This window comes from Schistocerca americana, chromosome 2 (assembly GCF_021461395.2).
Source record: "Schistocerca americana isolate TAMUIC-IGC-003095 chromosome 2, iqSchAmer2.1, whole genome shotgun sequence".
NCBI classification, from domain to species: domain Eukaryota; kingdom Metazoa; phylum Arthropoda; class Insecta; order Orthoptera; family Acrididae; genus Schistocerca; species Schistocerca americana.
The window spans coordinates 1,005,366,157-1,005,384,007 of record NC_060120.1 but is presented as its reverse complement, the minus strand read 5'-3'; the positions used below and the strand labels follow the sequence as shown (position 1 = coordinate 1,005,384,007).

The 17,851-nt window shown below is 42.7% G+C and overlaps 1 protein-coding gene across 1 annotated transcript; it reads left to right on the top strand.

Moving 5' to 3' along the window:
• Window positions 1-2,038: 2,038 nt before the first annotated feature.
• Window positions 2,039-13,196, top strand: LOC124594605 (trypsin-1-like). The gene is made up of 7 exons (XM_047132977.1): window positions 2,039-2,087; window positions 2,579-2,677; window positions 5,924-6,057; window positions 8,244-8,335; window positions 9,436-9,542; window positions 11,082-11,281; window positions 13,053-13,196. The coding sequence occupies exons 1-7, from the start codon at window positions 2,039-2,041 to the stop codon at window positions 13,194-13,196; spliced, it is 825 nt and encodes a 274-aa protein (XP_046988933.1).
• The last annotated feature ends 4,655 nt before the right edge of the window (window positions 13,197-17,851 follow it).

Genomic DNA, 17,851 nt, shown 5'->3' with positions numbered 1-17,851 from the left:
TCACAAAATTATTAAAGGAAAAAGGTTTATTGCTTACTACATTTTCGAAGTTCATGCAGTAAAACTGCAGCATGAAGCATGACGTGTTAACTTATTACGGCATTCGTGACGCATTTTGCAAGCAATATACAAGTATACCATTGAATGTACCTCGAAATTATATCATTGTCAGACACATTATTCAGGTGATACTACTACTAGAGACAGAGCTGCGTGAAATGGAATCTGCAGGACGACATTCGCTACAGATACAGGTGAAACACCTGTACAAATATTTGTGAAATATGTTACATACATGCGAAATGCTCGTACTTTGGGCAAGCCGCGGCCAAAAGGCTCCTACTAAACCCCTGCATCAATTTCTGCCAAACATGGTACACATATTACTATACGGAAGGAAATACTCCTGGGGACAATAACTAGCAATCTGCTATTTGGGGTGGGGATGATAACTGGGATAGAAAGGGGGGAGGAAATGATGGTCAGAGAGGAAGGCCGGGGAGATGGACAAAGATAGAAGGAACGACTAGATGGACTAATGGAAGTGGAATAAATGCATACTCGTGCAACGCTGGGTACACAGCTAGTTATTTATAAAACACATGTTCTAATGTCTAATAACCACGGAATATTTCTGTGTTGCGGCTGACAGCCCCCACCCCCTCCCCCCACAACCCCATTACACCGACGTTGGACGAGGGGCGTGAAATAGCAATAAAGGAGAAAGAAACGCGACAGTTGATTTGTGCAAACAAATGTGAACTATCAACAACGTCGGAAAGGATTCTAATGCGTATGAAACGTGTAGCTGATAATATTCTAAAGAATTCACAAACTCAAGTAATAGTCTGAGGAATAGAGAAACGAGTTCTTTCCTGTTCTAAAAACAACTGACGGTTCCATGCGAAAGAATCCAGGAAGGGTCTGTGGCGTAACTTCTGCTGTCCAATAGCTTTCGCCCGTTATCCGACAGAGCAGACTACGGTCCTTGCTTTCCACCTGCAAGTCAGGTCGAGCTTTCGACTCGAGCTTTAATTTGTTTCAGGTCAGCAAAATCTCAGTTTCAAGTAACATATGTGACCTCCGCCCGCCTTGTTGACAAAATCATTAACAAATAAGCCTTGTAACGTAACCAGTGATTTTACAGAATAATTCGAAGAACAGAAACTGAGCAAATACAAGTTTATTTCGCTATAAGTACGTTTTAGTCAATGAAACTGATGCATAAACTTGCATGGTGACAAATACGGTTGTGCATCGAAATTAGAATAGCAGTAACTCAACATGTTAATACACCACACCAGACAAAATTAACTATGCAAGGGGACAGGAATCCATTATTTTTATTACTACATTACTCCGTAACTACATCAAAACGGAGCTACAGAAATACACTTCAGAAGTTGGTGTGTTACACATATCTCATAAAACAAGAATGAGAAGGGATTTAGTTCCAAGAAACATATTTTGAGTGTTTGTTTATAAATTTCTTGTTAACACAAGCGGCGTCGCAAATTTCATTATCTTTAAAACGTATTAAACCTTGACAAACCAGCACATCAGGCTGCTTTTTACTACGTAGTACGGTTTCTCTTAGGTACTGATGATGTGAGTATGGCATCTAAGATAAACTAGCTGCACACGTATTAAAATCTACAGTCTTGCCCGCATCAGCACTAAAATGATTAAATTTTGGTTAGTACATAGTGATATTACCAAGCAGGGTCAAATGGAAGACCACAACGTTTTTTTTATTAAATTGCGCAATTACCTAACTGTTAAATGTTATCCCAGTCATTGTGAATGCCGTGGAAGACACAGATCGTAGAAAATGATATAACGTTATCTAAAGCTAAGATTTCGGTTACCTCTTGTGACACTGGATGAACTACGGAAGATAAGAACGAGTGGCATTCACGTCAGTTAATCTTCATGATTCGCAGAACAACCCAAGGTCTGCCTCCCCCAAAATTATCGTCAATTCCAAAGCGTATATAAAGCATTGCTGGCCATACAGACCACAACACGACTCCTCAAGATGTTCACACACACACTACTCGTCGTGGCCCTCGCCACCTGTGTGCTGGGTGAGTACAGAGGAAGAGCCACTGTTCTGTAATTAACTGTCTCTGTCTTTAGTCGAGCAGAAGCTCAGCTGAGCTTCTGTGACGAGTTGAAACAGCCAGATTAATGTGGTACAAAGTACAGGTAGCGCCATCTTGCGAAGACTGTTCCCGTTGTACGAGCTTCGAGAAACATTTAGACAGCTGCTTACTGTGCCGTTTGACATTGACTTCTGCATCGTAGTCATATGCACTTTTTTTTCTAATCTACGATGCTAGTCTCCTGCCCCGCGAGAGAGAATCTGCGCAGTTTAGATAGAGACGCGAGGAACGAACGGCAGACTAATCCGTTTTGTTGACTTTTGAAAAGTGTTTGTACGGTTCTGTTGCGAGACAGGCTCTCGTGATGGGCAAATGTTAAGCTTCAGTACATATCAGGACTACATTTGCAGTTTATGACAAGTACTCAGTTTGAAAGGGATGACTGAACGTGACGTCGCTGTGTTTGTCTGCAGGTTCGGCGCTTCCAGTGCGTCGTCTGCCGCACACTGGACCGGCTCGGCGTTTCGCTCTCTCCAGGGGACGCATCTACGGTGGACACGACGCCACCAGAGGTGAGCATCCACCTTCTGAAGGTCTTCGCTTGCAGTACTCTAACGCAATAGTGATGTCGATGTAGATTGTTCTGCGCAAGCACATTTTCTAAACTAAACGACCCAAGAGCTCTAGATTTGAAAGAAAAAACAATACCGAGTAAAATAGAACTTTACTGGTGATTAGTAGCCAGTATTCTAGTTTAACTGATTAATTCCTATCTCAGATATATTAATCATTTCTACTGGATGCATTTTTATTTGTACCAGGTTGTCAGAAATAGTCTGAAAAGCTTGTAGGAGTGTTGCAGGGTAGATCGTGATGAGAAATAACTGTTAAGAAAAAATTTCGGTACTTTGCGCCGTTTCTGAGTCAATTGGCATTTAAATTACCAATGACGCCTTTGCACGCGCAAATTCGAGCAGCCCACCAGAGACTTTGTCGCCAAACGTGTTCTCCGATAAAAAAAAAAAAATTGGCCATGGGACGGTAGTAAGGTTAGTACCCGAGCCAACGTCTGAACAGTCTAGGGCGCAATCATTTACGCTGTGAGGACAACTCTCCAACGGCCTGATTACCTATCTTTAATGTTAATTAAGTCTGAAACGGTACAACTTATTGAAATTTTTTCTTAACGGTTTTTTTACCAGCACAGCCCATCCTGAATCACCATCACAAGCTTTCCAGACTGTTTCTGGCTCAAAATGGCTCTGAGCACTATAGGACTTAACATCTGTGGTCATTAGTCCCCTAGAACTTAGAACTACTTAAACCTAACTAACCTAAGGACATCACACACATCCATGCCCGAGGCAGGGTTCGAACCTGCGACCGTAGCAGTCGCGCGGTTCCAGACTGCGCGCCTAGAACCGCTAGACCACCGCGGCCGGCAGACTGTTTCTGACCACCATGTATAATGTCCTAATCGTTGGAAATGTACTACGTACATATTAGCCTAATCAAAAATTTTTACGTAGACGTCTTCATATAACTGCAATAGCTGTACAATAATGTTATCGACATTTACTTAGAGGGCTCGCAAAGACATTGTCATCAGCCTTCATTTTGTTTTACGGGTAAGTCAGTATAGAAGAATTAAGTTACGTGGTATTCGCCAAGATTCTCTCAGAAATATAAGTTGGCGGACAAAAAGAATTTTAATAAATGAACACTGTGAGCGCCGTCATTCGAAACAGACCACACGTATATAGTCTAAACATGGGCCGCCCTCTCCAATGCGAACCTTGTTCACTCACCTAAAATTTGGCATAGAGATACTCCTCAAATAGTGCATGTTGGTGGGTGCTCTGCACGGAAGAAAGAACGGTGCTAAAGAACTGCAGCCTGTCTGGAAGAGACTTAACAGATTTCCTTCCCGTCAGTCGGTGTAAGACGCTACGCCTTCCCAGAATCGCTGGATTTTCCGACTGCTATTAGCTTTCCCTAATTTCGTGTTCCTCAGCCTAATCACACTTTTGTTTCGCCTTGAAGGGTGGTTAAGAAGCTACAGCGGCTTAACAATGGACTGTCCGTGGTCCATAGTCATGGTCCTCATTTTCCCCACGCTGTGGTACAGAGTATTTTATCATCTACATACCTAGATGTCACACTTCATCATATGTGCAATCGACTGAGTTCGTATCAGACAAAACGTATCTCAGTCACTGCAGTGAAAGTTTACGTATGTAATTAAAACTAATCGTCCTCGTTAACGCTAATTATGCCTTAAAAACAGTTTAAACAACACAAAAACTGAGGCGTCTGGAGTGTAATGACAAAATGGATGGCCATATCATCGAAGTATGTAGTTATAAGTCCACAGCTGTCGGTAATTGGACGCTGAACTTCACCTTTTATTATATTTTCCTTACAACTTTCAGAAATTTATAAATTCTGTCCCTGCGTAGTATAATGGTTGCCCAATTGTTGATATTCCTATATTCGCACTATATCACTCCAATATACGAAGCTTGTTAGCACTTGATGTAGAGAATTGGGTTGGCACCATTAAATTGTATTGTAGTGGTTGCTGCTGCTGCTGGCTGGTTCACTGCTGTATCTTGATGTTAATGTTGGCTCAATATGTATTCGCCTAGGAGTAAAAAGATGAGGTCCCGTGTTGTAGATGTGCTTGTTGATAAACAATGAAAGACAGCATAAGTGAAGTTCAACTATTTATTGGCACGGTAGCCATCTTAACACTTCTTTTACATCTTTGCAAGACAATAACACACACACTTTACAAAAGTTCAATCAAGATTGAGCTGACGAGGCTTCTTGCTGCTTGCATTTATAACCTCGTCATAGAACTACTAAGAAGAGATGTGGTTTATAAGTCAGGCATCCATCTGTTATCGTAATTTGTGCAAAAAAGTTATTAATTTACATCGAGTGACATAATTTAACAGGTCATTAAAATGACAGACAGATTTGTGAACTTGTCAGAACAATTCTTTGTTGCAAAAAGGCCGTTTTTCAAAGGTACATCTATTGACTTCTCTCATTTGCATACGTAAGTAAATAACGTGAATTATTAAACATTACAGTGGCTCTCGTTTAAAATAGATGTGTTTACGTGAATAGTGAGTGAAAACAGTCCTAGTGAATAAATAGGTTTCACTGTATAATTTTTATTTAAGAAGATGCAAAATACGTAAGTTGACCAATATTATTCGTATTTCATATTAATTATTTCAATTGAATATAGTGTTTTTTACATAATTACATCTGCTGTATCAGTGTTCAAGTAATGTTAACTTTTGTGTCGGTCAGTTATTAATTAGGGCCCTGATGACCTCGATGTTGAGCGCCCATAAACCCCAACACATACAGTTATTAATTGTATTTTAATGTGTTGATTGTTTATGTAGACATGTTATGCAATCATTGCTAACATACACAATTAGTTTTCTATTCTCATAATTGCTAGCTAAACTGGTTGAATTAGGAGGGTATCGCATACTTCTTTACAATAAAGCCTTTAATAGGTTCCGTTACAGTAGCCTAATGGAGGAAGAATAAGTGACGGCGCGGGTGGCGATCCAGTTGTTGAGTGGGAATTTCAAAATCGGCGCCCGTTGTGGTGCTGCCGGAGAGGAGTAGCCTTTCTGCAGACACTGAGGCACTATTTCTTCTCACATTTCATTGTCTTATATGGAAACATACAACCTTGATCACAAACTTATGTCACAAAATAAAGAAAATCAAAATTTTTAAGAGGCGAGCGAGGGTGTGTTGACAGCACATTTCGTGGATCTTCTTCGCAGGCGAGTTTCCGTACCAGGTGTCCCTGCAGCACGTGGTGCTGGGTCTGCGGTACCACAACTGTGGTGGCTCCATCCTCTCTAGCACTGCTATCCTCACCGCAGGACACTGCGCGGCCAGCCTCGGCCACTACATCGTGAGTATGCCTAGAAGGGTACACTACACTACACTTACATAACCACTTTAGCCCCCGTAAGTTTCGATCGATTTGCATGTTGGATACCTGAAACACACTTTGTAGGAGGAAATATATTGTAAAGTTAAGTAGTGAAAATGTAATATTGCCTACTTTACGCCAACTATACAAGGACTAATTTTAATGAGCAGTACAGGACACTGTGTTAGTATACTTCTGGCGTCTTCATATCGTGATGATAAGCTTTAGGTTGAGAATAACTGACAGAAGAATGCAGTAATGCCACAATAAGGACATTCTATTGGCACTTCATCGGCACTTTCACTTACAAAATGAAAAAGTGCACAAAATCATTGAAACAAACTGATAAAGATATTTTTACTTGCATGTTCAAAGCTAATTGGGATATTTCTTCTTGGCTGTTGAAAGAGTTACTCTATCTGATAAGAGAATATCAAAAATTTCCTGCATGGCACTCTACCGAAGCACCCTAGCACAAATCGATGCAGCACGAAGAAATTATCGAATGGGTCGTAAATCGGTAGATGTGATATACATGTCATTCATTACAATTTGAGAACGACGGAATGATTAATTCTTCAACAGAAAAAGCCTCACAAATTAACCAAACCAATAACACGATGGTCCACCTCTGGTCTTTATGCAAGTAGTTATTCGGTTTAGTATTGATTGACAGAGCTGGGGGTGGATGTGCTTCTGAGTAATGCCGTGCCACATTCTTACCAACTTGTGAGTTAGATATTCAAAATCCCACGATAGCTGGAGGCCCCTCGCCATAATGCTCGAAACCTTCTCAATTGGAGAGATATCCGGCGTTCTTGCTGGCCAAGGCGGGGTTTGGCAAGCACGAACACAAGCAGCACAAATTCTCGCCGTTTGTGGTGATTGAAAAGTATGTCCAGGATAGCTCGCCATGAAGGGTGACAAAATAAAACCGAACAGGCTCTTCTATGAAAACAAATGGCAGCCCAGTCCATCGCTCTTGATTGTCGAGCCGTTTGTGGTGATTGAAAAGTATGTCCAGGATAGCTCGCCATGAAGGGTGACAAAATAAAACCGAACAGGCTCTTCTATGAAAACAAATGGCAGCCCAGTCCATCGCTCTTGATTGTCGAGCCGTTTGTGGTGATTGAAAAGTATGTCCAGGATAGCTCGCCATGAAGGGTGAGAAAACAAAACCGAACGGGCTCTTCTATGAAAAGAAATGGCAGCCTGGTCCATCGCTCCTGATTGTTGAGCCGCACGGCTGGCGACAGTCAGGTTGGTATCCCACCACCACCTGGGACGTCTCCGTACACGTCTTCGGCCTGGAATCTCATTGACTGGAGTGGAAATGATCCCTGATGACCAGTGAAGACGTGTCTGGAGATGCCTCGGACAGTGATGGGATACCAACGTGACTGTCCCCCGCCATACTGTCCGACATCTGGGGTCTCAGTTCTTTACATAGCGGTATCCTCTTCGTGTCACCCGTTGTACCCTTACCCCACGTGTGGTACGTCAACGATATTCTACGCCCCGTTTTGTTGCCCTTCATTGCTAGCCACCACGGGCTTACATTTCAGCAACCTAATGCCCACTGCAGGCTTACATTTCAGCAACACAATGCCCACTGCAGGCTCTCATTTCAGCAAGATAATGCCCACCCACACACGGCGGTAGCCTGTAGCGTTTGCCTTCATGCCTGTCGTACCTTAGCTTGACCAGCAAGGTCGACTGACCTCTCCCCACTCGAGAAGGTATGGAGCATAACGCTCAGAGCCCTCCTGCCAACTTGGGATTTTGGCGATTACAAGAAACATCCAACAACTCTGTCAGTCAAGGCAAAGTGGAATAACTGCTTGTACAGGGGCCAGAGGTGAACAAATGCATTACTGACTCGTTCAGTTTGCGACGCTGTTTTGCATGACTAGATCATCCATTTTTTTCTAAAATTAAAATCATTTGTTTGTTAATATATGTGCATCACATCTACCGATTTCGACCCCTTTCGGATAATTCGTTCATGATGGGTCTTGTTCTCTTTTATGTTTTTTTATTAGAGTGTAGATTATACATGCAGAACATTAGTTCTGTCTTAAGGCGTACCACAAACTGCCTTTTACGGTGATACGCTCAGTGGAAGCAAATTTAACGTGTTTGACGGTGCAACTTTTCATTGACAGGCCGTGGCCGGAGATTACGACTTGAGCAGCAACGAGGGCAGCGAGCAGGAGATCCGAGTCTCGGACCAGACGGTGCATCCGCTCTATCCTGGGTGAGTGCGTAACATATAGACCCACTGCCAATGCCGTTTCAGGGATCAAAAGTCGGGAGTCATGAGTTACTGATATACCTCGTTCCATAAAACTCTATTAGGTTAAGCGTCATCATAGCAGGAAGCTAGAGTCGTATAGCGCATCTGCATCTGGTTCTACATGGCTACTCTGCAATTCCCACTTAAGTGGCTGGCTGAGGGTTCATCGAACCATCTTCACACTAATTCTTTATAATTCCATTCCCGAACAGTGCCCGGAAAAAATAACACCTACATCTTTCCATGCGAGATCTTATCTCCCTTATTATGACGATCGTATCTCCGTATGTAGGTCGGCGTCAACAAAATATTTTCGTATTCGGAGGAGAAAGATGGTGATTGAAATTTAATGAAAAGATCCCGCTGCAACGAAAAACGGCTTAATTTTAACGATTGCCACCCCAAATGATGTATCATCTCCGCGAGACTCTCTTCCCTATTTCTCGATAATACAAAACATCCTGCCCGTTTTTGAACTTTCTCGATGTACTCCGTTAATTCTGTCTGGTAAGGAACCACACTACGCAGCAGTATTCCAAAAGAGGACGGACAAGCGTAGTGTAGGCAGTCTCCTCAGTAAATAATTTACGTCTCAGTGTTTTGCCAACTGAACTCAATTTTTTGTTCGCCTTCCTCACAACATTTTCCATGCGTTCTTTGTAATTTAAGTTGTTCGTTGATGTAATTCCTAGGTACTTAGTCGAATTTACGGCCTTTACATTTGTTTGATTTATCGTGTAACCAAAATTTTACGGATTCCTTTTAGCACTCATGTGGATCACATCACTCACTACTCTTTCAACTAAGGTAAGATAATACATAGTACAGAAACCAGATATGTGACTAAGGGTATTTCGTAAGACATTGTAGTTGCAAATAACCACCTTGCCTCAAAAACTGAAGTACAGATAAAATTAGAGACATTCAGTTGAACAGGACGTATTTTCTTTTGCTATTGACTAACATACGAATAAGTTGTTCAGTATGGTCCAACAGTTAATAGCTCTTAATAACGATACTAGCCTAACACTGGGCCTACGGAGAACTTTTTTTTCCTTTAGAGGTGTAGCTGCAAACGACATCGCCGTCTTCACCTTGCAGTCCTCCCTGTCCCTGGGCACGTACGTCCAGGCCATCAGCTTGCCCAGCGCTGGTTCAATCCCTGCAGGTATGCCACGTCATAACCGTAGCTGTTTACTCACTAGCAGAGGGTAAGTGTTTGTCATACTGTCCAAAATATTTAGCAATTTCAGCGAAGCTTTCATATGCTGGTCAGGAAAGAAGTTTGAAGTAGGATTCCTTTCTTAATTAAATAACTGATAAGTGTTGATTTCTGTGGGTATGGAAAAATATTAATTACAGTTGCTATTAAGGCAGGAAGATGCATACTTTTGTGAATTATACAGGGTCGCTACGCAGACTTCACAGATCCCATCAGCAAAATCACTTCTATGTAAAGAGAGAAAATTGAAATGTTTATGTACGACGGGCGTTCAATAAATAATGGACAGGTCTTTTTTCTGAAAGCAGGATGGTTTTAGCAATCCAAAACACAAAAACATTCCCCATCCTTTGGCTACAAAACCTCACTTTACAACATAATGCGACTGTCTTACGCCGCTTTATTGTTAGGTCTTATATGCCCGCATGTTCCACTCACTGGTCGACGTCGGAGGAAACGTCTTGTTGCATCGATAACTTCCCGCTCGTCGGCATACTGCTTTCTTCACTGGGCCAAAGAGATGTCGAAAGGTGCGAGATGCGGTCTGTAGGGCGTATGACGAAGAGCAATTCAATGAATTTCTGTGAGCTCCTCTAGGGTGAGCAGCGTTGTGTAAGACGACTCACCGTGCTTTGTTCACTTCCAAGTCTGAACAGACATTCGACAAGCGTTATGAATATCTGTGACGGTCTGGTTTCCCGCCAAAAGAAACGCAGTGCCAGCTCTCTGCTTGGAACGTACCACTGTTACAGACGCCATTTTGAAGACTACGTATAGCGCCGACACCTATAGGAGCTTCGTGAAACTACAGGGCGTGAATACGTAATATACCACTAGGCCCATGAGAAACTCCGCATTTTTTAAACCGAAGCTGACCGACAAAAAAATGTGTTACATTACTTAAAGAACGCCCCTCGTGTATGAGGACATTACCTTACCAGTGTTCTCGAAGCTTCTGGGAAAGTGCTCTATAAGGAACCTGTAACACATCCGTGTAAATACATGTTTGTTGTCAGAGTCGAATGTGGCCAAGATGGAATGGAAGGCAAATTTAATACGTTATTTTGTATGTGAGTCGCTTGCAGCACCATGCAAGACTTTCAGATGATAAATATCATCTCTGATTTAACAAAAACATTGGAAACGAAAGGTTAGGATTGTACGCGCCTCTTATATCGATATCATTGGAAAAAGAGTACAAGCTGAGATTCCGGAATTATCAGGAAGGAAGTCCTCTATGTATTTTTCGAAGTAACCAGTTTGACAGTTGCTGTAACCGATTTGCAGAAACGATGGGAAACCTAAATCAGAATGGACTGATGGGTGCGTTGAGACAGACTGTGAATGGAAAATATATTGTTAAATTAAGAGAACTCTGATGTTAGGCAGTTACATTCAAATCTGTTGTGACCACCCAAAGTATGATTAAGATTGTGTTGTGAGACCACTTAGTCTGCTAAGCATTGCATTTTCATCCGACGCCAGGTGGGTCTACCGCCGTCGTTTCTGGCTGGGGTACAACGGAAACGGCCAGCACACCTGATATTCTGCAGACAGTCGACGTCAGCATCATCGACTATGAAACTTGCAGCCAAAATATCGACGATCTGGATATGGGGACCAACCCGCTTACGGAGACCATGGTCTGCACGGGACCCCTTTACGATGGCATCTCCGTCTGCAGTGTAAGTTACTATTTGAAATATTTCCGGATGATTAAACGCAGACATATTACATAGTTTTAAGTTTACTTATCAATGTCGATCAAGAGCCTTGTAATATTCTAATGACCAAAGAGGCTGAGTATTTGCTGTTTAGTTTGCGAGCATAGGAATTGTGTTTCTCTGTTCCACTCGCGGATCGCACGAGGGAAAAACGACTGTCTGAACGCCTCAGTACCAGCTCTAATTTCCTTTACCTTTTAATGATGATCGTTGCGCGTTTTGAAAGTTGGTGGCAATAATATATGCTCTACATCCTCGGCGAAGATCGATTTCGGAATTTAGTGAGCAGCTCCTTCCGTTTAGCGCGTCGTCTATCTATGAAATTTGTAAAGCTCTCGCGATGGCTAGATGTACCAGTCACGAATCTTGCCGCTCTTCTTTGGACCTTTTCAGTCTTTTGAAGAGTCCCAACTCTGACTGGACGAACTAACGTATTATAAGCAATTTCCTTTGTTGAAGGACTGCATCGCCTCAGGATTCTACCGATAAAACGCAATCTAGAGTTCGTCTTTCCCGTTACTTGTGTAATCTGATCATTCCATTTGAGATCATTTCGCCCGTTACTTGTGTAATCTGATCATTCCATTTGAGATCATTTCGAATAGTCACACCCAGACACTTGACGGATGTTACCGTTTCCAAAGACTGGGCATTTATTTTGCACTCGTACATTAATGGGGATTTTCGCCTTGTTATACGCAGTAGGTTACACTTACTAATATTGAGAGATAACTACCAGTCCTTACACCACGCATTTATTTTCTGCAAATCTTCATTGATTTTGGGATGAGAAGTTCCGCCTTAACTGCACCACAAGATGATTACTTCATTGATTTGTTCACAACTTTCGTGTGACTCTACTCTCCTGTAGACTACAGCATCGACAGACAGTCTAATGCCGCTGTATTATCATCAACCAGATCGTTATGTAAAACGTAAAAAGCAGCGGACCTATTACGCTGCCCTGGGACACAGCTGATGTTACGCTTGTTTCTATTGAAGTCCCCCCATTCAGGACGACACTGCTCTCTGTCTGTTAGAATACTTTCTATCCCACCGCATATGTCATCGGATAGACCGTAAATGTGCACTTTTTGGAGCAAGCGACAGTGAGGAACTGAGTCGAATGCCTTTCGAAAATCGATAAATATGGAATCAACCTGGGAGCCGGTATCTATAGCCTGTTGTATATTATGTACAAAGAGGGCCAGCTGTGTCTCGCATGACCGCTGTTACCTAAAACCGTGCTGGTTTGTGCAGATGAGCTTCTCAGAGTCTAGAAAGGTCATTATGTCTGAACACAAAATATGTTCTATGATTCTACAACAAATCGATGTCAGTGAAATTGGCCGGTAATTATGTGCATCCGATTTTCTACCCTTTTTATAGATTGCTATGACCTGGGTCCTCTTTCAGTCCCGTAGAACTTTCCACTGTTCCAATGACCTCTGATAGATCTGTTAAGTAATCCCTTGACACTTGGTAATGGCCTGCGATTCGAAACCCGTGGTGACGGTAAACGTATCGCAAGCAACTAAAAATGTGTGAAGCTTGATCTGTAATTATTAGCTCAAGATTGTTTTTACTTTTTTTCCAAACTGTTACGTGCAACCATGTAACAAATAATGTAGGGTAAGAGTAAAATACCGTTATAGGTTATTCTTTCTAGAAGAAATCTTTCTAGGAATGCTGAGATTTTTTCACTGACCCATATATGTTTCATTATCCTTAGGGTGACTCTGGAGGCCCCCTGGCTCAGAACGGCGAACTGATCGGTGTGGTGTCCTGGGGAGTGGACCCGTGTGGATACCCAGGCGCTCCGTCCGTCTTCACCAGGGTATCCGCTCACCTGGACTTCATCAACCAAAATCTGTGAAGAAACACCTCACTTGTATAAATGATATTACATGCCATAATTTGTACGTTTTTACTAAACATGTCCTCCGATGACACTTCATTTCAACTTTTCATTACCATTGTACTTACTATACTTGAATTTCGAACATTTACATTAGTAAATGTACCATTCCAAACGGTAATCATGTGTTTTATTTTTAACAAGTTATGTGTAAACGTAGTAGTTTTGTACATCTTCAAATGAATACCGTGTAGCAAAATTTACATAAATAATTATTCTGTGTGTGACATCTTACGAAACGAATTTTGACGACAACACCACATAAACGGAAGCGAAATACTACAATACGGCTTATATACATTAATCAACCCACATAATTTTGAACAATAAATTTTCCAGGCAGATTTAAGCAATCCACTAGCAGAGAACGTCAGACTACTGGAGCAGGTTTTCACCAGACTGAATTCAAAAATTACGGTGTAGTTACGTGGTAGAGACAACTGTATAGTTGAAAGCAAGTTACAAATATCACATCCACAGCAGAATTTTTTGAAACAATGACACTACATTTGTCGAACGTTTAAGACTAGCGTACCTGACATCTTCAGGGAAAGACATACGGCTCTGAGCACTATGCAACTTAACTTCTGAGGTCATCAGTCGCCTAGAACTTAGAACTACTTAAACCTAACTAACCTAAGGACATCACACACATCCATACCCGAGGCAGGATTCGAACCTGCGACCGTAGCGGTCGCGCGGTTCCAGACTGAAGCGCCTAGAACCGCTCGGCCACACCGGCCGGCTAGGAAACACATAACCAATCGTAATCCTAAGTAGCTACAACTAATGCTCCATGCTAAAACAATAGAACTGTTATATCTAAAACACCACAGCAGAATAAAACCAAACGATGAATTACCAGATACTTATACTCAGTTACTCATAAGAAATCTAAAAATTTAGTGCCAAGAGACAAATGCAACGTACAATATGCGAAGAGTTGTAAGTACTTGCGAACCCTTGATCGTTAGTATCTCTTAACAAGACGAAGATCGCCCAAGTAATACTGAGACAAAAGATATTTGTCTTGTACAGGCGGTGCATGTACGCCTTCTAGTCCAAGTTGTTAGACCTTCCGGAATCGATGTGTGATAATGAATATACGGTAAAATACTGTATAATTTATACCTTGTAAGATGCAAGGTAGAGCCTAATGGCCCTAATGCATCCAGCATTGATAAATAAATACAGAATTGTCTTTGTTTTTGGATCACAATCTCACTGAAGTTTTTAAATGACAAGGTCTTCGTCATGGACTGAGCTACTTATTATAACTTACACAGTTACAATATCTACTTTCAAGTCATTTTTTAGTAGTTAAGTTGCCGGAAACTCAGCAGACATCAATGTAAATAAGTAACAAGAGCGTGACATTATATGGTTCATGCATGAATTTGTAGAAATATGGAGGGTTATTCTTGCATATAAGACTTCTTCACATATTTAACCAGTGTTGGAGAAATAAGCAGGTACCAGAAGACTGGCTGAAAGCCAAAGCAATATCTGTCTTACAAAAAAGGCAATAAAATAAATGCAGAAACAATCGAGGTGTAAGCCTCCTGGATTCACGAAAAAACTATATGCCACAATCCTGAATGCTACACCTAAAAAGTTATGAAAAAGTTAATATATAAAGAATAATTAGGTTTCAGACAAGGACAATCACCTATTAACAAAGTTTTTTACACTGCAACAAGTTACAGATTAGACCCAAGTCTTCAATAGAGACTCCCAACTCGCTTTTGTGGATTTTGAGAGAGGTTTCGATAATGTGAATAGGGAAACGCTATGGAATATCATAGCCGAACGAGGTTATCCATCTCACCTCGGAAATGCTATTCAGTGTCTATACACAAACGCCTAAATTGTTAGAGATATGGGAAATACACTCCTGGAAATGGAAAAAAGAACACATTGACACCGGTGTGTCAGACCCACCATACTTGATCCGGACACTGCGAGAGGGCTGTACAAGCAATGATCACACGCACGGCACAGCGGACACACCAGGAACCGCGGTGTTGGCCGTCGAATGGCGCTAGCTGCGCAGCATTTGTGCACCGCCGCCGTCAGTGTCAGCCAGTTTGCCGTGGCATACGGAGCACCATCGCACTCTTTAACACTGGTAGCATGCCGCGACAGCGTGGACGTGAACCGTATGTGCAGTTGACGGACTTTGAGCGAGGGCGTATAGTGGGCATGCGGGAGGCCGGGTGGACGTACCGCCGAATTGCTCAACACGTGGGGCGTGAGGTCTCCACAGTACATCGATGTTGTCGCCAGTGGCCGGCGGAAGGTGCACGTGCCCGTCGACCTGGGACCGGACCGCAGCGACGCACGGATGCACGCCAAGACCGTACGATCCTACGCAGTGCCGTAGGGGACCGCACCGCCATTTCCCAGCAAATTAGGGACACTGTTGCTCCTGGGGTATCGGCGAGGACCATTCGCAACCGTCTCCATGAAGCTGGGCTACGGTCCCGCACACCGTTAGGCCGTCTTCCGCTCACGCCCCAACATCGTGCAGCCCGCCTCCAGTGGTGTCGCGACAGGCGTGAATGGAGGGACGAATGGAGACGTGTCGTCTTCAGCGATGAGAGTCGCTTCTGCCTTGGTGCCAATGATGGTCGTATGCGTGTTTGGCGCCGTGCAGGTGAGCGCCACAATCAGGACTGCATACGACCGAGGCACACAGGGCCAACACCCGGCATCATGGTGTGGGGAGCGATCTCCTACACTGGCCATACACCACTGGTGATCGTCGAGGGGACACTGAATAGTGCACGGTACATCCAAACCGTCATCGAACCCATCGTTCTACCATTCCTAGACCGGCAAGGCAACTTGCTGTTCCAACAGGACAATGCACGTCCGCATGTATCCCGTGCCACCCAACGTGCTCTAGAAGGTGTAAGTCAACTACCCTGGCCAGCAAGATCTCCGGATCTGTCCCCCATTGAGCATGTTTGGGACTGGATGAAGCGTCGTCTCACGCGGTCTGCACGTCCAGCACGAACGCTGGCCCAACTGAGGCGCCAGGTGGAAATGGCATGGCAAGCCGTTCCACAGGACTACATCCAGCATCTCTACGATCGTCTCCATGGGAGAAAAGCAGCCTGCATTGCTGCGAAAGGTGGATATACACTGTACTAGTGCCGACATTGTGCATGCTCTGTTGCCTGTGTCTATGTGCCTGTGGTTCTGTCAGTGTGATCATGTGATGTATCTGACCCCAGGAATGTGTCAATAAAGTTTCCCCTTCCTGGGACAATGAATTCACGGTGTTCTTATTTCAATTTCCAGAAGTGTATAAGAACAATGCCAATGAATACAACTACAGGAGTACGATAATGTTTCTCTATTCCTGCAACCCTCTTCAATAAAAATATAGATGAAGTATTGGCAAATGGAAAATTTTGAACGTAAATGCGCTTCTTTTAAATGACAGAGAATAAAGATGACCTTTAGATGGGAGTCTATAAGTTGCCTCAAATTACAACCTAAAATTGTCGGTACGTAAAACGAAAGTGGTGGCATTTCAGGGCAGATAACCAGTAAGGCATAAAACAGTCGTGAATAATAAAATCTTGGAGCAAGTATAACATTTCAAATATCTTGGATGCGACATCACTTACTGATATAACCATGACATTGACCAAAAATTAAATGCATTTACTTCCATATGTGGAACCATCGTAAAAGGTTTGCAGAGTAAATCCAGGAACGAAACCCAGCTGAAGTTTTATAAAACAATAGCAGTACCAACCTTTACTTATGGACGACAAGCATGGGCAACAACAACACACCAAAAAAGTAGAATACAGGTTCCAGAAATAAGATTTCAAAGAAGAGTGGAAGGATGTACAAAAGAAGATCGGAAAAGAAAAGGCGGCATCAGTAAAGATTTACAAATATATAACCTAAACGAGAAAACAAAGGAAAACAGGAGAAAATGAAAGGAAAATGTAGCCTGTGTGGGTGGAGGCAGGTTCTCAGTAAAGCTCTAAATTATAATTGCATGGAAGAAGAAATGTAGGGTGTCACAGAGTGATGTACTTCGGGCAAGTGAGAGACTGTTTGTTTACTGTTAGGACAGTGTATCTTTGACATGTTGTATTGTATGTTCTGTGACTATAAAATAAAGTGGTGTTAGACTGCTAATCGCTGCTCTATTGTGATTCACGACAAAAGAATTTCGTGCTGAAACCCGGGAGACAATTTCCACGATTGCCGTTGTGAAACACGAATTCTGGACGCACGTCACGCGGCAATACTATGAGGGGGCGTACTGCAGCGATTTGTCACACCACGCAAGCTCTTCGACGACAACCACCTGCATACACAGTTAAGTTCAGTTGAATTATCACGCGACATGTTTTGTAGTGCCATTTGTAAAGGCAACTGATTACAATATTGCCGCTCTGTACTGCTATTGTAGATGTTCAATTAGCGCTTTAACGAATTATCATATCCTACGCTACGCCTGTAGGTTGTTTATGACTAGTGCCGCCATCTAGCGACCATCAATTGAACTACTTCGACTAGCGATCCAAAGATAACGCCTTACTAGGTCCAGCTGATCGCTAGCCGACACTGCTTTAAACTTTGGA

Excerpts from the sequence above, each read along its gene's own strand:
- LOC124594605 (XM_047132977.1), top strand. The coding sequence starts at position 2,039 with ATGTTCACACACACACTACTCGTCGTGGCCCTCGCCACCTGTGTGCTG. Across the intron at positions 8,336-9,435 it reads GTGCATCCGCTCTATCCTGG|AGGTGTAGCTGCAAACGACA; the intron begins GTGAGTGCGTAA and ends TTTTTCCTTTAG. Across the intron at positions 9,543-11,081 it reads CGCTGGTTCAATCCCTGCAG|GTGGGTCTACCGCCGTCGTT; the intron begins GTATGCCACGTC and ends ATCCGACGCCAG.